The 22,210-nt window shown below is 54.5% G+C and overlaps 1 protein-coding gene across 3 annotated transcripts; it reads left to right on the top strand.

Annotated features, from left to right (window-relative positions):
* Window positions 1-17,123: 17,123 nt before the first annotated feature.
* LOC128783276 (serine/threonine-protein kinase pim-1-like) lies at window positions 17,124-21,640 on the top strand. Of its 3 annotated transcripts, none has more exons than XM_053933931.1 (7): window positions 17,154-18,059; window positions 18,227-18,277; window positions 18,482-18,848; window positions 19,493-19,672; window positions 19,928-20,077; window positions 20,306-21,185; window positions 21,469-21,640. In XM_053933931.1, the coding sequence occupies exons 1-5, from the start codon at window positions 17,493-17,495 to the stop codon at window positions 20,032-20,034; spliced, it is 1,272 nt and encodes a 423-aa protein (XP_053789906.1). In that variant the 5' UTR covers window positions 17,154-17,492; the 3' UTR covers window positions 20,035-20,077; window positions 20,306-21,185; window positions 21,469-21,640. The 3 variants fall into 3 exon arrangements, with proteins under 3 accessions (XP_053789907.1, XP_053789906.1, XP_053789905.1); XM_053933930.1 differs by having other exon boundaries at window positions 17,155-18,059; window positions 20,268-21,185; XM_053933932.1 differs by lacking the exon at window positions 19,493-19,672 and having other exon boundaries at window positions 17,124-18,059; window positions 20,268-21,185.
* The last annotated feature ends 570 nt before the right edge of the window (window positions 21,641-22,210 follow it).

Raw genomic sequence — 22,210 nt, 5'->3', positions numbered from 1 at the left:
CATGGCAACCATCACCACCAGCCCCTGTTGCTATGGTCAGTCTCCATGTCAACCATCAGCACCAGCCGGTGTTCCTGTGTTCGGTTTCCATGGCAACCATCACATCCCCTGTTGCTATGGTCAGTTTCCATCGCAACCATCATCAACAGCCCCTGTTGTTATGGTCAGTTTCCATGGCAACCCTCACATTCCCCTGTTGGTATGGTCAGTTTCCATGGCAACCATCACCAGGACCTGTTGCTATGGTCAGTTGCGGTTGCAACCATCATCACACCATGTTGCTGTGGCCAGTTTCCATGGCAACCATCACCAGGACCCGTTGCTATGGTCAGTCTCAATGACAACCATCAGCAGGACCCGTTGCTGTGGTCAGTATCCATGGCAACCATCACTGTCCCAGTTGCTATGGCCAGTTTCCAAGGCAACCATCACCACCAGCCCCTGTTGCTATGGTCAGTTTCCATGGCAACTATCATCACCAGTCCCTGTTCCTATGTTCAGTTTCCATGGCAACCATCACTGTCCCTGTTTTTGTGGTTAGTCTCCATGGCAGCCATCCGCAGGACCCGTTGCTGTGGTTAGTTTCCATGGCAAACATCATCACCAACCCCTGTTCCTATGGTCAGTTTTCATGGCAACCATCATCTCCCCATGTTGCTATGGTCAGTCTCCATGGCAACCATCACTGTCCCAGTTGCTATGGTCAGTCTCCATGGCAACCATCATCTCCCCATGTTGCTATGGTCAGTCTCCATGGCAACCATCACTGTCCCAGTTGCTATGGTCAGTCTCCATGGCACCCATCACCAGGACCCGTTGCTGTGGTCAGTTTCCATGTCAACCATCATCACCAACCTCTGTTGCTATGGTCAGTTTCCATGGCAACCATCACCATCCCCTGTTGCTATGGTCAGTTTCCATGGCAACCATCATCACCAGCCCCTGTTGCTATGGTCAGTTTCCATGGCAACCATCATCACCAGCCCCTGTTGCTATGGTCAGTTTCCATGGCAACCATCACCAGGAGCCTTTGATGTGGTCAGTTTCGATGTCAGCCATCACATCCCCTGTTACTATCGTCAGTTTCCATGGCAACCATCACCAGTCCCTGTTGCTATGGTCAGTTTCCATTGCAACCGTCACCAGCCCCTGTTCCTATGTTCAGTTTCCATGGCAACCATGACCATCCCCTGTTGCTATGGTCAGTTTCCATGGCAACCATCACCAGCCCCTGTTGCTATGGTCAGTTTCCATGGCAACCATCCCCATCCCCTGTTGCTATGGTCAGTCCCTGGGCAGCTCCATGGAGACCCCATGCCAGGGTGGTTGCCATGGACACAAGCTCAGGCCTGGAGCCAGAGCCCGTTGCCATGGCAACCATTGGCAGTCCCATCCCCAGGGTCATGGGATCCCAGAGCCACAGAATTGGCTGAGCTGGGAGGGACCCATCAGGATCCTCGAGTCCAACTGCTGGCCCTGCACAGGACACCCCAACAATGCCAGCCTGGGCCTGGCAGCGCTGTCCAAACGCTGCTGGAGCTCAGAGAGCCCTGGAGCTGTCACCCTTCCCTGGGCAGCCTGGGCAGTGCCCCAGCAGCCTCTGGGCAAAAACCTTTTCCTGAGATCCAACCCGAGCCTGCCCCGACTCAGCTGCAGCCGCTCCCTCCACTCCTGTCCCTGGGCACCAGAGTGAAGAGGTTCCCACAGCCCCAGCCAGGGACCCTCTCCCAAGGCTGTTGCCGTGGCCACCAAGGCTGGCACCAGCTGGGATGCTCAGTTTCCACGGGCCGGGGTTCAGGAATGGGATTCCCCAATTTCCTGCTCCCACTAAAACTGCGCTGCCGCTCACTGCCCTCCCACCTCCCATGGAAAGCACAAATGGCAAAGATCCTGGGCTGGGATAAGAACAATTTCCTGGGAATATCAACGAGACAAGGAACAGACAGGAACAGAAACAATATTGATAACAGAAGGGATAAGAAAAACTATTTACAGGGAAAACTACATCACCACCAACCGTCCCGTCCCAGCCACGTATTTCCTCCTGCCTGGAAAGGACACCCTTCTCCTCAGGGACAGAGAGAGAGAGTCCCTTTCCTGCCCCTGGCAATGACCTGAGGTGGGAGTGAATGTCATGACAGGGCCATGGCCAGACCCCCATGTTCTTCACTCCCACATAATGCCATTGGCAGGGGCAGGAGAAGGTACAGGTGTCTTCCCAGCATGGATCACAGGGAACATGGGTCACCAGGGCTCTTCCCAGTGTGGGTTCTCCAGTGGGAGATGAAGCTGGAACGGTGCATGAAGCTCTTCCTGGAGTTGGGGCATTTGCAGGGCTTCCCTTACCGGTGACTCCACTGCTTTCTGGTCAAGTTAAAGCTCTGGGGGAAGTTCTTCCCACACTAGGGACACTCGCAGGGCCTCTCCCCAGTGTGGATGCGCCTGTGCCTGACAAGTGTGGAGTCGTGCTTGAAGCCCTTCCGGCAGTCAGGGCAGTGGAAGGGCCTCTCCTCAGTGTGAATCCGCTCATGGAGGAGGAGATTGGAGCTGGTCTGAAACCTCTTCCCACATGTGGGGCACTCGTAAGGCCTCTCCCAGGTGTGGATGCGCCGGTGCCTGACGAGGTGGGAGTTGCGCTTAAAGCTCTTCCCGCAGTCAGGGCAGTGGAATGGCCTCTCCTCTGTGTGACTCCGCTGGTGGCAGAGGAGATCTGAGCTGGTGTGAAACCTCTCTGACACTCAGGACACTCCTAGGGCCTCTCCCCAGTATGGATGCGTTGATGGATGATGAGGTTGGATCTGCAGCTGAAGCCCTTCCCACACTCCCCACACTCGTAGGGCCATTCCTCGGTGTGGATCATCTGGTGGCAGATCAGGTAGGAGCTCTGCCTGAAACTCTTCCCACACTCCAGGCACTTGTAGGGCTTCTCCCCATCATGAAGCTGCTCATGGACCACCAGCTCCGAGCTCTGGCTGAAGCTCTGCCCACCTTCCTGGCACAGGGTGGGTCTTTCCTCCTCAGAGCACCCTGGGCTGGCTTTGCAGCCCCTCCTCCTGTGGAATCTCTGGGGCTTTTCCTTCCCATTGGATTCCTGTGCCATGGAGCTGCTCAAAACAGCCTCTGCCACGAGGTTCTGCCATGGGGATTTGTCCTCCCTGGTCTCCATCCTCAGCTCCTGGTCTGGGGGAGGAAGGACAAGGAGAGGATGGGATTTGCCTCCGTGCCAGACGAAGGGGAAGGAGATCCCCCCAGTGCATTCCCGGCAGGACGGCGTCGGCAGCGGGGCTGTCCTGCAGCCGGGGGCCATGCTGGGCTGGGAGATGGAGCAGGAGAGAGGAGAAAGGGGCACTGACTTCCTCCTCACGTGCCTGGTTGTCCTGGGGCACCTTTCTCTTCCTCGCAACTTTCTCCTCCATCCAGACAAGGTTTGAGGATGGGAAATTCTGTTTTGGGAGGAAAAATAGGGATAAGCACGTTGAGTTTTGTACTGGTTTGAGGGCAAACCAGGGGGAGAGGCTAAGCCAGAATTACAGTTTAATAGGAAATTAAAATCAAAGCAATGATACAGAAACCCTGGCTTACACGGACAGAGTCAGGAGATAACCTGACACACAATTGGTCAGGGTGGTGGTAGCCATCTGATGAAATGGTGGCTGCAGTCCTGTTGGAGTGATGAACGTGATTCTGTCAAAGCAGGGATCCTGTAGAAGGGTCTGGTCTTCCTCTGAAGGTCCAGTGGTGGTTATGGAGCTCTTGTCCTCTGGGAATCCAGTAGGCAAGGTGCTCCTGGGGTTGCAAGGGTGAGATTATATCCAGGTAGGAATGCTTGGTTCCTCCCCCTGGGCGGAGCATCCCACAATGGGATGATGTAATTTTATCAGTCCTGCAGTGACACTCAATGGCCCATTAACAGAAGATGGCCCCTGGAGGGCGTTATCAGGGCTGAGTCATGGAAGAGATAAAGAACACTGCCCCACCTGTTTATAGCAGTTCATGAAGATGGTGACTGAAAACATACTTTTGGTTACATCTTACATTGTCACCTGAAACAGTGAGGCAATCCCTGCTCGGGGTGGGGGGTGAACACCAACCCCCTTACCCAAACTGGCTCTGGTGTAAAACTCCCACCCTGGGAAGGCCACACACACAGGGGACAATGTCACACTTGCCCTGCCCCAGGGGAGGTCTCTGTCCCTGTCACTCCCTTGCTCTCCCCCCATTTCTCCTTCCTTCCATCTCTCTCTCTACCTCATATTTACTGTTCAATAAAATCCACTTTAGATTCGGTCTCCTTAGCACCTTAATTGGGGCAGAGGCATCTCTCTAACAATTTTATTAACCAGATTGTTGTGGGTATTCTCAGCTCAGTCATAGAGAAAGAGAAAGGTTTTCTAACCAGGCGACAGCCTGGAAAGCAGGTGGGAAGAGAATGTAAATAATTCTCTAATCTACCTTGTTATTCACATTGTTTATAGATATGTTCTGCCTCTGTGCATCATTCACTGCACACCAATGCTGTGAAGTGTTTTTACTCTAAGACCAATGAAATTAGTCTTCTCAATGTTCTCTATATATAGAGGGGTGCATTTGAAATAAAGGAGAGAGTTCATTTTCTTTGCCTTCTGATCTGGAGTTCTCTGTTCCCGTCCTGCTCAACGGCGTCAGATTGTGATATTATTTTGGCACAGTGAGTTCAGGGCACTGTTCTCTGACACCAAGTGCCTTTGACAACAGCATGGTTCCCTCCTCTGAGCAGGTTCTGGCTCTTTCTGGAGGAACTCTTGGAAACTTGGACGCAGCTTCCTCTGAGCGACTTATGGGAGAACTTATGAGGAAAATGGCTCTTGTGGCTGGCCAGTGTAAAGAAAATATTTTGTTGTCCTTCCTTGAAAAGTTTGTTCAAATCACTGGAGGAAAGGGAGCAAATGATATCAGCAAGACTGACAAGGAGCATTCACCACAAGGTGAGGAAAACAAGGCTGCCAGAAGTCCTACAAGAAGCCCAGCTCAAGTAGCTAAATTCCCAAATAACTCCCAAATTCACAGGCTTCGGGGCTTTGCCAAATGTGAGAATCATTATTTTCTTTGTCCCTGTCACCTTTTTGACAGATACACTGAGCTTTCCCTTCATTTTAATAATCTGTATTGGGCCAAATTTCCACTTTTCTCAGAACCTGCCAGCAGCTGAGCTGGAGCTGTGCAGGAACCGATGAAATTTGGAATTGCCACAGAATTGCTTCTATTGTCGATTTCTTCATGTTTGGGACTTGTCTGCGTTTCCATCACAAGTGACTTGTGGGAAGAGCAAATATTCCTCAAGGCACTTTATGTAGCCTTAAGTTTGATTTCTGCTGAGTTTATTTTGTCCAGTGCCCAGGGGATGCTCGAGGGGTCTCTGTGCCTCTTGCCCTGGGTGATGCTTGGGAGGGGCTTGGGGGGGTTGTCCCTGCCCCTGGCAGCCCAGGCCATTCCCCATGGGGTCTCCATTGTTTCCACTCCAGGGAATTCCTGCGGGGGTCTCCCTCCCTCTCACCCTGTGCCAGGAGAGTGCTCATGGGAGTCTCTGTCTCTGTCAGCCCAAGGGGTGCTCGGGGGTTGAAACAGGGTATTTTACAGGATACATTTAACAGGGTAGAATCCATTTGTATTTAGGTGAAATGTGCTGCTTTGAATCATTAGTAGCTTGCTAGCATAGGTAAAATATGCTGTTTAGTCTGCTAGTTCTGCTGCACTTGTAAAATCTGCCTCAGCTGAGAAGACAGAATGTGAATTTCCAAGCTGGAGAAATAAGAGAGGCCCCTTGAACTTTGAAACAAAGAGGAAAAAAATCCAAAGCTGAGTCTGCAAGAGATGAACAAAGTGACTGGAGAGTTCTCTGTACAAGGACTGTTCTCTGTACTAGGACTAATGGGGTTCCAGAGTCCATCAGGACTCAGATCTAAACTGGAAATTCATTGGGAAGAAGTGATTTGTTGACTTAATACCCCAAAAACTCACCTGCTCTGTCCAGTTGTTTCTTCTGGTTGCATCAAGCAGTGCTGCATGATCTTGGAGGTCTTCTCCATCTAAATAATTTCCTTTTTCACCCTGTCTAAACAACCAAAACTGGGTGGAAATAAAGAAATTAAGCAAATAGATCTAAAGCTGCACCATTTACCAGGATTTGGGGGTGAATTTGGGGTTGGTTCACTGGAATATTTGGGAGGATTTGGGTGTTCTGAGGCTATCAAAGGCAGGGGACATGTCCACAATCTCATAGGTGTGCTGGCAAAACGTGTCCACCTGAGCCCACCTGTTCTCCAAGAATTCTAATTGTCTGTCCCAGTCCCTGGCCTGGGTCTTCCCATTTGGGATGTTCCCCCAAAGTGCCCAAATGGCTGCTGAAGTGCCCGAGCTGATCCTGGCTGTAAATGTTCCTGTCCACCAACGTCTCCTGGTCAGTGCCACGGGAGGTGGGAGTTTAGGGGCTCCTGGGGGGACTGGGAAGGGCTTCTGAGGGCATTTGTGGTGCTGGGAGGGGGCTTGGCAGGGTGTGTCAGGGAGGTTTGGGTCCCAGACAGGGCTGCGTGGCTTGCAGAGGATTTGGGTGGGTCTTGGGGGAGATGCAAAGGGGTTTTGGTGGTTCTTGGGGTCATTTATCTTGCAGGGAGTAGTTGGGGGAGTCCTGGCTGGGAGCTGTGGGGTAGTTTGAGGAGTCCGGGAGTGGCTGTGGGGCTGGGAGGGCGTTTTTGGGTGGTTGTGACTCCCCCAGACCCCCAAAGCTGCCACCAGACCCCACCCCCCAAGATGCTGCCAGGGGTCAGTGGCTCCATGTTTGGGTTCATCCTCCTGGCCCTGCAGAAGATATGGGGGGGTCCCCAGGGCCGTGTGTGTCCCCCCCAGAGTGTGTGTGACACCCCCCATCCCATTGTCACCCCCTTGTCCCTCCCCACGGGGCTCCTGCCCCAGCTCCTGCTCCCCCAGAGGGAATTTGGGGAGGGGGCAGAGGGGGTGCGCAGCCCCCGCCGGGGGATGACCCCGGCCCAGCCCCTTTGTTCAGCACCAAGCTGGGCTCGGGGCCGCAGGAGGAAGAGGCTGGTGGGAAGCAGATCCTGCAGCTGGGACAGTGCTGGGGGTCAGGGCAATGTGAAAAATGCCATTCACTTGGTTTTTAAAAATTTTAAAGTTTAATAATAATAAAATGGTTATAAAAATAGTAATACAATTAGAGTAATAAAAATTTAGAGTTAGGACAATTACAAGACAATAAAAAGCAAAGAATTACCGACGTCCGGATCCTCTCGGGCACTTAAGCCACGACAAGCATGCCTTGTGAACAAAGGAATAACCTTAAAAGCAATAGCCTGTTGCATATACAAAACACTTCATGATTATGCATATATTTTATTTAAAACAGGAAATTCATATGGTACTTGTCAAAAAGTTTCTATTAATCCCCAGGCGCCTTCGAGTCTAAGTCAGGCTTGAAGAAGTTCGTTTCTGTTGATAAGGAAAGCCATAAATTCCTCTTCTCTGGAAAATTTAGGGGTTTCTGTAATTGTTATCTCTGTGTGAAGAATTCCTTGATTATCTTCTCCTTTTCTAATAAAAAGAATATCTCACACACATAGTTTCTATTTTAACTACTAATGCTTAATTTTGATTACAAAACTACATTTACTACATTATTAGAATGTTAATACAGCATAACTTTCAGCATAATACATAGAGTAAATATCTGCATAGAGCCATATAATATGCATTTTTCACAGCAAGGTCCTGCCCTGCACACCTGGCTCAGGTGGGACCCTGCCCTGGCAAGGGAGCAGGACATTCCCATCCCCACGGATCAGGGCTGGGAGCAGCACTTGGAGCACGGACATGGAAATACTGGGAGCGACTGGGAGCACACTGAGGGTGTGAATTATTCCCCCCGCCTCCACCTTCTCAGGCCGCCCTGCCAGCTGAGAAATGCTCGCTGGGCCTCGGCCTTGGCCAGCAGCCCCTGGGCTCAGCTCCTCTGGAGCTCATCACAAACACTGTCTGCTCCAGGCACTGCTGCTGCCCAACCAGCTCCTGGTTCCTTTAGGAGCAGCCCTGGGAACTGTTTTGTTCCCTCGGTGGCACAACATCCCTGTTCTCACCCTGCCAAAGAAAGCTGTTGATGCCAAGTGTGGCCAGGATGAAACATTGCTGGGACTGAAGCCCCTCTCTTGGGGCCCTACAAACAGCGCTCCAAAAGGAGCCCCTTGGAGCTCTCCTGGGCCAGCGACTCCCTCTGAGTGGGGCCTCTCCGAGCCAGGAACTCTCCCGTTTGCTGCACTCGGGGGATCCCGAACAACGAGGGAGCCTGGGCTGATCCCCCCGCTCCTCCAGGCTCAACCCTTCCCCGCTGGGGAGATGCCAAAGCATCCGCAGGGAGCATTTCCCTGCCCTCAGGGGAATTTCTCACAGGTGCCTTGCACTGACTCTTTGTGTCTGTGTGCACACAGGAGTGCCTGTGCTCGGGAAATGTGGCAGAAATGCTGCTCTCTGAGGGGTCGGAGTGCCTTGGGTAGCTGAGCCAGCCAGGCCTGTAAGTAAGGTCAAATCACAAGGTGAAAGTGAAGTTAAATGCTGCTAAGAGTTGTTCTTTTGCTAAGTTGTTATGTTTAATATAAGTTGTAAGCTGAGTTAAATACTGTTAAATGTTATTCCTCTGTTAAATTGCAAAGTCATAGGTTATTAGTTAGGTAAAATGCTGTAAAGTGCTGTTCTTTTGCTAAATTGTGAAGTTTAAGGTAGAAGTTAAGGCTAAGGTATGAGTTAAGTCCTGTCAAGTTTGAGCTCTGTTAAGCTTTTAGGCTGTATTCTTTTTATCCTTGCCCTCACTGTCCTTGTGTCACACACACACAGGGCCAGTTCTCTGATAATTTCTGGTTTGATTGCCGGGATTCTGTTTGGTTTTGTTGTTGCTTTGTTTCCTTGGAGTGCCTGAAGTGTCCAGTCAGGAGCAGAGCGACTCTTGCCAAGGAACTTTGCCGTGCTGTCACTTCATATTAAAACTAATCTTAATATTAAATTAAATGGTTTTTGCTGATCCCTTGCCAGGGGATTTTTTCAGCACTCTCAAGCCCTCGTTGGTAACAGGGTGAAGGAGCCCTGGCCCAGGCTCTGGCCCTGGGGGACACGGGGACGCTGCCGGGGGGTCCCTGTCCCCCTGTCCCACCCCCCACAGCCCTGTCCCCGTCCCCGTGTCAGGCTCTGGGGTCGATCTCGTGGAACATCCTCTGGGGGAGGCTGCGGCGCCGGGGGTGGGGGGACCCGGGGGGACAGGGGACCCCGCTGTGCACGAGCAGCGTTGGACTTCTCTGGGGGAACTGTGAGGGGGGGCTGGGGTGGAGTGACCTCCCCAGTGACCTCACACAGCCCCTGTGATGTCACACAGCCCCTGTGATGTCACACAGCCACCTTTGATGTTACAACCCACTTTGGGATGTCACACAGCGTCCTTTTGATGTCACAGAGCGAACTCTGAGATGTCACTCTCTGATGTCAGAGTTGTGCTGTGATGTCACTGAAGGCTGATGTCACAAAGTCACCCTGAGATGTCACTGTCTGTTCTTTGATGTCACCCTGAGATGTCACAGTCTGTTCTGTGATGTCACAGCCTGCTCTATGAAGTTACACAGCCACCCAGTGATGTCACAACCCACTCTCTGATGTCACAGAGCCACCCTCCATGATGGCAGAATCTGCTCTATGGCCTCCTTCCCTACTCTATGATGTCACAGTCCGCTCTGTGATGTCACAAAACTCTCCCTGTGATGTCATACTGCCACTCTGTAATGTCACAGCACACACTTTGACTTCACAGCCTGCTTGATGATGTCATACAGCCATGCCATGATGTCCCAGCCTGCTCTGTGATGTCACACAGTCCCCTCTATCATGCCGTAGCTGCTCAATGACCTCACACAACAAACTCTGTGATGTCATAGCCTAATCTGTGACCTCACACAACCCACTCTGGGCTGTCACACAGCCCCTCTCTGACATCACAGCTGCTCTGTGCCTCCGGGACACAGCCACAGAGGTGCTGCTGTGACACAGCCCCCTCTGGGACATCCCACAGCCCTGCCAGTGCTGAGCCCCTGTGAGCTCTGTCTGTGCCCTGCTCGTGTTCCTGGCATGTCCTGGCAGTGCCCCAGCCCTGCTGGGCTGTGCACAGGAGCTGCTCCTGGCCAGAGCTGTCTCTCTGCAGCGCTGCCCTTGCCAGGAGCTGCCTCTGGGCCAGGAGCCCGGCCCAGCTCAGCAGCACAGACACAGCACCAGGACTTTAATGACCCTCTGGGGCTTTGCTGCTCTCTGCATCAGACCCAGTCCCTCAGAGTGTGCTCAAAGAACTTCTCAAGAACTCCAAGTGAGATTGAAACACTGCAGTTTCTTTTACTTTGAAGAGATCCCTGTGAGGGACACAATTGAGAAAGTGTCCCCAGGTTCCAGTTAGAGCAGAACACTGGAGGCACTGATGACAGCTGGGGACAAACAAGGCAAAGGTGTCTCTGGTGCTGAGCACACCTGGATGTGTTTCAGGAATGCAAAGGGCCAAGGCTGAGCCCCAGCCCCTGGCAAGGCAGATCCTGTCCCTCCCTCCTTGCTCAGGGCTCTTCCCGGGATGGGCACTGGCATGTGGGGATGTGCAATGCCAAGGGCAGGACCATGGGGCGGCCCCTGCCAGGCTGCTGAGCAGGGACAAGGAGGCAATGAGGCCCCAGGCCTGCAAGGGTCACTTGTCCCCTCCTGGAGCCAGGGCCAGCAGCCACGGCCAAAGTGCTGCACAGGTTGGCTCTGTCAGGGCCTTGCAGCTGCTGCACATGCCTGTGCCCTCTGCAGCCCAGGCTGTCCTACGGTGTCCCTGCCCTGCGCCTCTGTCCCTGCCGGCTGTCCTCATCCCCCGGCTGCCCAACTGATACTGAATCAGCCAGATAGAAACCTTCTAACACAATCTGGCTATTAGAAAGTGTTCTGCGAATCAAGAGGGGAGATTTAAAGAACACAGGCACCAATGGAAAGAATGGTCTTCTTTTACTATGAACATAAAGACAACACAAAAGTAAAATGACATATTCAATAAATATATCAGTTGGCTTTAGCAACAAGCCAATGTCAGCAAGCACCTAACCATTACTGTGGGAGAGAAAGGAGCATGATTGCCAAAGATACATCACCAATTGCCTAAATACTTTTCCACCATCCAGAGTCTGCAGTCGCTGGGGAGCCCCGTTTCACAGTGAGGATCTGGAGAACCCTTCCCAGCAACTGGCAAAATCCTGCACTGTGCATCCACCCATAGGTGAGCTCTCCAAATTCACCCCAAAAGCGAGTCCAGCTTTTATAGGCCCAAATCAGTGACTCAAAGTGACTTGATTCTATTTTTAGCACAGGAACTCCTGGATCTGATAGCACACGTCCTGACCAGCAAGGACCAGGGTTTGGCCAGAGCCCAGACCTCAGATGGGAGGGTTTTCCCCTAAAATACCCTACAAAAAAGCCTCTATTCATGTTAACTGGGAAAGTTCCTTCACATGATACATTTCTTGCAGATAACTACACCAGGTTATACGGAGCTGGCATAAGCATCATTGTCATGTATTTTAGGTAAATAATACCAATGGTGTTGCTCACGCAGTGCCCAGGATTCGCGCTGTCAGTCAGCTCTGGCCGAGGCCTGCTGCTCAGGGGCTGAGCCTGGCCATGCTGGACTTGCTGCCCATCACCGAGGAGGAGAGGCAGAGCCCCGGACAGGTCTGCAGCCGTGACAGGTGAGCCAAGGGTGGGGGGACAGTGTGGCACCCACGGGACAGCCCAGCATCGCCGGGGACAGCCTGGCAGCCATTGGAAAGCCTGGCATCCATAGGGGCACCCTGTCATCCACTGGGAGAGCCTGACACCCATGGGGACACTCTGGCATGCCTGGGGACAGCACGCCACCCCCTCTGCCTCACCTCTGCTGCCGCGGGCACCCGCGGGGCAGGAGGGGTCTGGGGGCTCCCGGGGGTCCCCTCCCCACTGAGCCCGGCGGTCGCTCCACAGCCGCGCTCCGGCCGGGATTCCAAGCGGTGCCAGCTCCGCCGGGACGAGGACGGACACTTGTGGTTGTCGGGGGTGGTGCGGAGGTTCTGCAGCCTGCGGGAGCTGCTGGGCACTTCCAGGCGCTGGGGGCTGCAGGCACAGGGGCCCAAATACACCTGGAGCCCACCTATCCCCTCTGTCCCAAAGGTGACACCGGGAGATGTCCCAGAGAGGGAGCAGTGACCTCAGGGAATGGCCGTGATGTCACAGATGAGCTGTGTGATGTCCCAGAGGGGGCTGTGTCATAGAGGCACCGCCGTGGCTGTGTGTGAGAGAGGCACAGAGCAGCTGCGATGTCAGCAAGGGGCTGTGTGACATCACAGAACAGGTTGAGTGAGGTCACAGAGAGGGCTGTGACATCACAGAGTGGGCTATGACATCACAGAGTGGGTTATGTGAGGTCACTGATCAGGTAAGGCATAATAGAGGCGACTGTGTGACATCACAGAGTGGCTGTGTGATACCAGAGAGCAGTCTGTGACATCACAGGGCAGCTGTGTGACACCAGAGGGTGGTCTGTGACACCACAGGGTAAGATGTGACATTACAGAGCAGGTTGTGACATCACAGGGCAGACTCTGACATCATAGAGTGTGGTAGAGTGACATCACAGAGTGGGCTGTGACATCAGGGAGTGGGCTGTGACATCACAGTGCAGTTGTGTGACATCACAGAGCAGACTGTGAGGTCACAGTGGGGCTCTGTGAGGTCACTGGGTTGGTCACTCTGCCCCAGCCCCGCTCACATTTCCCCCCCAGAGAAGTCTCCCCTGCTTGTGCCCAGCAGGGTCCCTGTCCCGCTGGGTCCCCCCTGCAGCTGGAGCAGGGTTAGGGAAGGGCCTCCAAGGTGGGGCTGGAGCCCTTGGGCTGTGAGCAGAGGCTGAGGGAGCTGGGCTTGTCCAGCCCGGAGCAGGGAAGGCTGAGGGGCTCCTCATCCCAGGACAGGAGGAGATGAAATGAGTCAGGCTGTTTTCAGCATTTCCTCAACCCCAAAAGCAGCCTGATCCCCTTCTCCATCCACCACTGACAGCTTTGCAGACCAGGCATGGTTCAGGCTGATTTATCCCCACTTCACGCAGAGCATCATGATACAACAACTTAACTGTTTCTATATCTATCGCAAAATCATCTTTGTATAAAATTGGTTTTCTACAAAAATCCCTTGTGAATGCTGGACATGTCAGATATTGCTGGGATGTCTCCCATTGCTGCAGGAAGAGTTTCAATGTTTCTTAAATTCTATCACGTTTACATATTTTATGTTGGCAATGAAGAGAAACTTCCTGTGACTCTGAGTGCCACAAGTTCCTGACTCCCAAAGGACACAAACCTGATGAGTTCTGGCTCCCACTGCAGTGGTGGCACTTGCACCTCCCTCCATCCCCAGAGCAGAGCTGCCTTGTCCCAGAAAGTCCCTGGCAATGCAGGGATGGAGGAAACAGGACGGACTGTGGGGATCAGGGGCAGGGCAGAGCCAGGGTTTGGGGTGGTTGTGAGCCCAGGGCAGGACCTGGCCCTTGGCCTTGGTGAACCTCATCCAATTGTCCCGGGCCCATGGCTCCAGCCTGTCCAGATCCTTCTGCAGAGCTTCCTGCCCTCCAGCACAGCCACACTGCCACCAAGCTTGGGCTCACCTGGGAACTGCCTGAGGGTGCCCTCGATGGCCTCGTCCAGAGCAGCAATAAAGAGATTTCACTGACCTGGCCCCAGTCCTGAGCCCTGGGGACACCCCTGGATGTGACTCCATTCCTCAGCTGCTCTGAGTGCCAGGGCTTGGATGAGGGAAATGGTGGGATGGGGGTAGGGACAAAGTGTGATTGATTGTCAGCCATGGAGGGTCTTGAATTTCATATCTGTTCAGACTGCATTAGGAGGTGCTGGGGATCAATATCAATTGGACATTGCTGATACCAATCTGGGAACAATAATTGCATATAAGGAAATTTGGAGAAGGAATCCCAGTTTTGGCCATGGACAGCTGGAAAGAGGGACAGTTCTTTCCAGAGGAAGGAAAGCACAGGGCCCCAGTGCTTCAGGGACTAATAAGAAGCAGCCCTCGACATGCCAAGGTCAGCTGGACCTGTCAGGTGGCCCCCCAAAGGCCAAGCCAGTCAAACAGTCGAGACCTGTTCCATGTTCCCTGGGTTCCATGGGGCCCCCGAGTTTCACAATGGTCTCCTTGTTTCCCTGAGTCCCTGTAGTGTGACAATGTTCTCCTTGTCACAGTATTCTCCTTGCTTCTGTAGAGTCCCAATGGATCTTTGCTTCCATGAGGTCTTGCAATGTCACAAGGCTTCTTTGTTCCACAAAGCCCTGAAGTGTCACAATGTCCCCTGGGCTCCATGCGGCCCCGCTGTGTCACGATGGCTCCTTGGTTCTATGGGCCCCACAGCTTCATCCTTGACCCTTGCTTCCATGGGTCCCTGAGTTTCACAATGCTCTCCATGATTCCATAAGGCACCAGAGTGCCACAATGGTCTCCTTGATTCCATGAGGTTCCAGAGTGTCTCCATGCTGTCCTTGGATCTGCATTGCCTCAATGGCCCCATGCTTCTATAAGATCTGCACTGTCAACAATGGTTTCTTTGTTCCAACGAGGCCTTGTGTCACAACGGCTCCTTGGGTTTGTGACGTTCCACAGTGTCAAGTATGGAAAATCCCGCTATGAAAACCATAAAGGAGACAGAGTCCTTCAACTTTATTGGAATAAAGGGAAAGAGTCCACCAGGGCACACACCCACGGGGTTTTCTCTCTCCAGGCTTCAGAGGGTGCAGCCTCCTTTTATCCAAACTCCCGGCCGCACGTTGCCCTCTTCCTTTCCCATTGGTGAGGTACTAGGAAGGTTCAGCCTTCCCGAACCGCCGGCCACATATTCCCCTCTTGAACCTGTCATTTTACCCCAAAGTTCATGAACGCAAGCTCGTGCAGACCCACGTGTCTGTTTCAGGAGCCAAGCTATCTGGCCTCTGTAATAAACTTAATGGAGACTAAGACCCGTTTCAAAGATGGTAAAACCCAAACCTTCACCCATGGAACTGTCTGAAAAGAATCTTCCCTGTCAGTCACAATGGACTCCTCGTTTCCGTGAGGCCCCACAAGGGCCCCTTGGTTTTGTTATAGATACATATTATAATACTGGCTTTTTGCAAATATTAAAATGGATTTTATATGTGTGGTGTTAAAATCACTTTGTTATAAAGATATAGTTTGTATTTCTGCTGTTAATTAAGCTTAGGCATAGTAGTGAAATAGCTATGCTTGTGTTAAAATGCCTGCTTGGAATGGGATAACATCCAGTGAACACAGGATGAGGACGCCTGTACAGATCTGCCAACCATCAGCATTCACCGTCTGAAGGCAGTGTGGGCCGGGACCCGGACTGGAAGTGATAAAGAGAAGGAGCCAAAACCACAGCCAAGAAACAGGCATGCTCTAAAAAGGCAGACCCAAGGAGGGGCCATGTCAAATAGTTCCTGGAAAATGTAAATTAGTTAATGGGTATGCATAAGAGTCTATGAATATGCAACAGGCTGATGTAATAGAAAAGGCATTTAAGGGGAATCCCCAAAGAGAAGGGTGTGCTCTTGGCTGAGTGTCAAGATGCACCCAGCCAAACTAACCTTTGCTCTATGGTCCTTGTCTCCTATTGTCCTTTATTAAACTTTGTAAATTTTCACAGGAGAGTGAATGTGTTTTTCACAGTTCCATGAGGTTCCCCAGTGTCACCGTGGTCACTGTCAGAGGCTGGATGAGATCGATGTCCCAAGACACCTTGGGCTGAGCTGTCAATCAGTCACACAGAGGGGACAGCGCTAACCCAGCCCTGATTGCCCGAGCAATCAGAAATCCCACCTGGGGGAGGCCCACAAAGGCCCAGGGCCTTAAAACACAGAGCACAAGGTCAGCCCCTGCTATGGACTCTGCCTTCTCCTGGGGTTTGTGTCTCACCCACACTGGAACGCCAGGAGCTGGGAGCCACGTGCGTGTCTTTCTATGGAGCTTCTGTCTTTGCGTCTCTCTCTCTTTCCTCTCCTTCTCATGCTCTTTCTATGGAACATTTTTTGGGTACCTCAACAACTAAAGTGTTTAAAGGTTTCCAGGTTAAATGGGCTGAGTGAATTAAGTTAATTCTAGGGTGTTTTATGTTGGATTGGATGTTGTATTAAATCCTTTTCCAAAGTTTCTTGCTTTTTTGTACTTTGCCAGTAAAATTGTGGGGGGTCCCAAATGGCCGCTGAGGGTCACTCGGGGATCCTGGAGGGTCTGGGGGACACTTACGGCACAGATGGGGGCGGATACCGGGGTTCTGTGGAGCGCGGGGCATGACGGGCGTTGTAGTCCCGGCTCCAATAGGGCTCTATTGGGCTGCGAAGCATGATGGGAGTTGTAGGCAAAAGAAAAGACAGCACTGACTCCAGGCACCGCCCCCAAAGCCACAATCCCTGGCGATGATTGGCTGTGGGTGATGATGGGCAGGAGCCTCAGCAAATGGGAGGCAGTGGAGGCGGGAACAGCCCATTCAACCCCTCCAGTCCCTCCCAGTACAGCCCAGTGCATCCCCAGTTCATCCCCAGTACAACCCCAGTGCCCCTCCAATCCCTCCCAGTACAGCCCAGTCCCTCCCAGTACACCTCAGTTCATTCCCAGGCCCTTCCAGTTCCCCCCAGTGCCATCCATAGTCCGCTCCAGTGTCCCCCAGTCTTCCCCACAGCGTTCCCGCCCATTGCGGGGCAGCGGCGCAGACGGAATGTCCTGCGGCCCAAACCTCCTGCTCCTGCCACACAGCGCCCAGTGTTCTCCCTCCTCCTCCTCCTCCTCTCCCAGCACGGCACAAATTCCAGCTCGGAGGAGGCTTCCCCAGAGAGGGCTCCGGCTCCTGTTTCAGCCTCCCTGACCCTGCAGAGGAACAGGGCATCTTTCAGGTACTTCCACAAGCTCAGGCTACCCATTTCATGGGGAATCTGGGGTGAAAATGGCCTTTTTCCAAAAGATAATTGCAGAGGAGATGGATTACAAATTATAAGGGGAAAATTACACTTCTTACAGACAAAGTCGACCAAGTCATTGCCTGCATTTCTTCTTTTCAGATTCTTTCAGTCATCTCCTGAGAGCTCCAGCTTGTTCTGGTGCTTTCCATGAACTGATTGAACTCCTGATTTATATCACTGCATGAGATGTAGAAGCATCTGAACTGAACACAGAAACAAACTCCCTCTGTCAGCCCATTTTCATCTTCTAGATCACTTTCAAGATGTCCATGGGGATGTTGCAATGCTGATCACACAGCTCTCCATTTCTGGCTGCAGGCTCTGCAGATTCTTTCTCTGCATTCAGTCAGGCTTGTGCTCCCTAACAATTCCTGGTAGCCCATCATGTTTTCTTAGGGTAGAACAATAACAATGAAATCCTTACCAATGGCACAACTGCCCAGCCCACAAGGAAAAGAAAGAACAAGTTGTCAAGTTCTTCAAACATTTGTCCTGCTTTGCTGCAAGAGTTGTGCTGCACACATGGTGTGGAATGCCAAGAGAAGCTGCAGCTGGTGGCACATCTTGAGACAGAAGCTGCACCTCGTTCACCAGGAAAGGTTCTTGGAAAGAGCAAACAGGCCCCGGCCCCAGCGCCGGCTGCTCCCGGGCCCTGCGGAGGACACAGGCGGCGCAGCCGCTGCCGCCGCCTCTGCTGCGGCTTCCCCGGCCCGAGCTCCGCCGCTCGGCAGCGCGGCCGCCGGCCCCGAGCCGCCGCTGTCCCGTTGCCAGGAGCGAACGCCTGGGGATGGCCGGCCCGGGGCGCTTGAGGGGCGCTCGGGGGCCGCTCCTGGCCCCGGGCCGAGCGCTGACAGCCGCGTCCCGCCGGCAGGGAAGGCGCAGCAGGGCCTGCAGGAGCAGTACCGGCTGGGTTCGCTGCTGGGCCGCGGCGGCTTCGGCAGCGTCTTCGCGGCCACACAGCTCTCGGACGGCGCCCCGGTGAGCGGCGGGGCCGGCAGCGGGAGCAGGAGGAGGGGGCGGAGGAGGAACAGGAGGAGGAGGAGGAGGAGGAGGAGGAGGAGGAGGAGGAGGAGGAGGAGGAGGAGGAGGATGGGGCTGGGCAGGGTGGGCGGCGAGCTGAGCCCGCTGCTTCTCTTGGCTTGCAGGTGGCCATCAAAAGGGTGCCACGGAACCGCGTCCTGCACTGGGGCGAGCTGGTGAGTGCGCGGGGCCAGCGGGAGAAGCCGGGGCGTGCCGGGCGGGGATGAGCCGGGGCCCGGCAGGGTGGAAGCCGCCGGGACGCCTCGAGGGAGAGCGGGCGTGGGGCCAGCGCAGGGCGCAGAGCATCCCGGGCTGGGCGAGGGGTTCCCGAGCCCCGGCACGGCCTCAGCCCCACTGACGGCATCGTGCTCCTCCCGCAGCCCGACGGCACCAGCGCACCCCTGGAGGTGGTGCTGCTGGCCAAGGTGTCCACTGGCTTCCCCGGTGTCGTCCAGCTGCTGGAGTGGCTTGAGCTCCCCAACGACATCGTGATGGTGCTGGAGCGCCCAAAGCGGTCTCAGGACCTGCACCATTTCATTCGGGCACGGGGGTTCCTGTCCGAGGAGGTGGCGCGGGAGCTGTTCCGCCAGGTGCTGGAGGCCGTGCGGCACTGCACCAGCTGCGGGGTCCTCCACAGGGACATCAAACCACGGAACATCTTGGTTGACCTGGCCACCGGGGAGGCTAAATTGATCGACTTTGGCTGTGGCACCTACCTGCAAGACACAGCCTACACTCACTTTGCAGGTGAGTCCACACAGGGCTGTGCTCCCGGTCCCAGCATCTCACGGCCCAACATCTCCTAGCCCAAGCTGGGTGTGGCATCGGGGATTGTCCCTTTTGCTGCCCTTGATGGCACTGAGATTTCAGCCGAGTTGCATTTCAGCAGGGCTGGGTGGGGAGCCAGCTTCCAGCCCTGCTGGCAGCCTTTGCCCACCACTCTGCCCAGGGCTGGGGCTGGGGCTGGGGCAGCCAGCCCAACAAAAACACCCGTGGGTGGGGGTAGCAGAGAGGGGGGGGCCAGAACCTGTGCCCCAGCCGGTTTGGTGTGCAGGTGAGAAAGGGCTTGGACTGCTCCACTCACCTGGTTTGCTTTGAATTCATCATGTTCTTTGGGGCAATGCAGGCAGGGAGGATGAAGGCATGGTTTTCCCCACCAGTGAGCCGGTTTTTCCTTGTCATGGTTGGGCCTTGCCAGGGCTCCTGCTGCCCTCTTCCAGCACCTGTGGCTTCTTTTCCAACTCCGAGTCTGTACACAAGTCCCAGGTGCTGGCCAGAGGGCAGCGGTCACCCCGTGTGCCACTGGGGCAGCCTCCGCATGCCCAGGGATGCTGGGGCCAGGCTCTGGGAGCAGCAGCATCCCCCTGCTGAAGCCCATCTCTATTCCATAGGAACACGGTCATACAGCCCCCCGGAATGGATGCATTTTGGCTGGTACTACGGCAAGCCAGCTACTCTCTGGTCCCTGGGCATCATGCTGCACCAGATGGTCTGCGGGGAGCACCCTTTCAGGGGGTGCCAGAACATCAGCTGGGACCATCAGCTCTCGCTGCCACAACGGCTCTCTCCAGGTGGATCCTCATCTCTGGCCACGGGGGCAATACCAGTGCTGGGAGACAGCAGCAGCTCGTGAGCATCCCGCTCTGGCAGCTGCTGAGGAGGGGGCACATGTCCTGCTCTCCTGCTCTCCTCCACAACTGGGAATTGATGGGAAAGTTTAGGCCCAGCTCTGAGCACATCCAGCATGGCCTGGGCACGGGAATAGTGGGGCAAAGCCAACAGGAGCCTTCTCCAACTGACCGGCGGGTTCTGGTTTCTCTGCCCAGAGTGCCAAGATCTGATCAGGAGGTGTTTATCCATGCTGGACATGGAAAGGCCCTCGTTAGAAGAGCTGTTGTGTGATCCCTGGATGCAGGACGTTCATCTGCCCTAGAAGAAGGGAAAGAGCCACAGGCACACTTTGATGCAAGGCCCTGGTAAGTTACAGCCCCACACACGCATTGGCAATCAGAAGCACAGGAACCCAGACATTTTTGTGCTGCCTGTGTCACTGCCCAGGGCTCATCAGATGGGAACACGCAGCCCTTATGCTGGAGCTGAGCTGCTCTGCCCAGCACTGGTGGCCGCCATCTGGGCTGGTTTTGCTTGTCCTTGGTTCCCTGACAGCTGGGGCCCTGGGCAGAACCCTGACAGCCTGGTCTCAGCCCCAGGGAAGGAGAAGGAGCCCCTGGAGAAGCTGTAGCAGGTGGGACTGCTGCTGCTGGAGACAGCGAGGACACCATCAAGGATGACAACCTCTTGCTCCACCTGGTCACCGGCAGGCTGAAGATGACGGCACTTTGATTCTGGCACCTTCTCCAAAGCCAGGCTCCACAGGGAATTTGCAGATGAGTCCACACGCAGGGGATGCTCCCGGATTTGGGCATTGCACAGCCTGGCCGGGAACCAAAGGTTCCCCCTTTGCTGGGGCGGATGCAGCTGATCCTTCAGTCGGCTGCCCAGCTGCTTTTGGCAGGGCTCGGGGCATGGGCTGGGGTGGGTACGAAATGGGAGTGGGCTCCTGGCCCTGCCAACAGCCCCCACCACCCACCGTGCCCCGGGCTGGGCCCGGGGCTGGGGCAGCCAGCCCGACACAAACCAACCCCCCATGGTGGGAGCAGAGGTGGGACTCCAGAACCTGTGCAGGGGCTGCTTTGATTTGCAGGCAAGGAAGGGCTTGGGCTGCTCCTTTGCCCTTGTTTGCTTTGGGATCACTCTTATTTTGGGGGGCAGTGCAGGGGGAAGGGAGAAAGCCTGGGCTTCCTTCACCCGTGGGTGAGTTTTTCCCTGGCATGCAGGGGTTGGGCCTTCCTCAAGCCCCAGACAGAGATATGATTTTTGACCTTTTTTCTTGTTTCCCCTTTTTGTCTGTAATCTACTTTCAATAATTTGTTGTGTGTTTTTCTAGAGGAAGCGTTCTAGGTGAGGTCCAGTCTGGATGGGGAAGTGCTTGGGAGCAGCTGCGGCGTGGATGGGCCGTGCCCTTGGAGAAGGCTGAGGACGTCGTTTGGGACCAGCTTTTCTTCCAGCGGTGGATGGCGTCAGGTGGGTCCCGTCTGCTTGGCATGGTGGGATCAGAGCTTTGGGGTGATGGCAGCGAGCACAGGAGCATCCTGCTCTGGGCAGCTGCTGAGGGCTGGATGTGCCGTGGCTGGCTGCAGGCTGGGCACATGTCCTGCCCTCCTGCTCTGCTGCCAAAGGCAGCAGTGATGGGCAGCTCTGGGCACCGCTCTGGGCACGGCCAGCATGGCCTGGGCACTGCGGGCGGCTGGGACAAGGGGACAGAAGCCTTCAGCTGAGGGGCACTTTCTGGTTTCTCTCCTTGCAGACGGGCTCTGCGGATGCTGAGGCTGCTCTGGGCTCTGCCAGGGCTCTGCTGGAGCTCAGCACCGGGCCCCAATCAGCCCAAGAAGAAATGGTGTGACCTGCAGCACAGACTTGCTTGAGCATTTCAGCAACACAGCTCAAGTTTCCAGAGTGTACACCTCCAAGGGAAAACATCCAGCCAAAAAATAAACTTATTCAATACTTTTCTGAGATGAAATCAATCTGGGATGACCCCAAATGCCATTTTTCAGCTTGCTCAAGCTGTAGCTCAGGCCTTCTCTGAACAATTCTCTCCCCACCTGCCTTTTTATTCCCAACTGCTCCCTCTTTTCCCCCAGTGAGTTCCCAGCCCGTGGCAGTCTCCATCACACCGTTGCCTTCCTTGATGCCCCTCACCACGAGGAAGCCCGAGCCCCTGGCTTAGGGACTCATCCTGACACTGGCTGAGGAGCTGCAATGTCTCAGAGGTCTGGTTGGATTTTAGTGGCATTCAGAGCTGCTCTCCAGCCCTCAGCTCTCCTCACTGCTGAGCTCCCACTCCCTTTTCCTTGTCCTTTCAGCAGGGTGAGCTCTGTGAAACCCCTTGGGCCTCCCCACTCTTCCCAGCCCATGCACCCACCTCAGTTAGGCTGAAGCTGCAGCTTCTCTGTCTCCTCTGGCACACCAGTCCAGTCCCCTGTGCGGGGAGCCCCAGCCCCAGAGCGCAGCACCCAACAGTGCCGTCCGGGCTGGAGCAGCTGCCC

The sequence above is a fragment of the Vidua chalybeata genome, unplaced genomic scaffold, assembly GCF_026979565.1.
Source record: "Vidua chalybeata isolate OUT-0048 unplaced genomic scaffold, bVidCha1 merged haplotype W_reject_6, whole genome shotgun sequence".
Lineage (NCBI taxonomy): Eukaryota > Metazoa > Chordata > Aves > Passeriformes > Viduidae > Vidua > Vidua chalybeata.
Note: the sequence above shows the minus strand (reverse complement) of the source record. Positions and strands in the feature narration are given on the sequence as shown.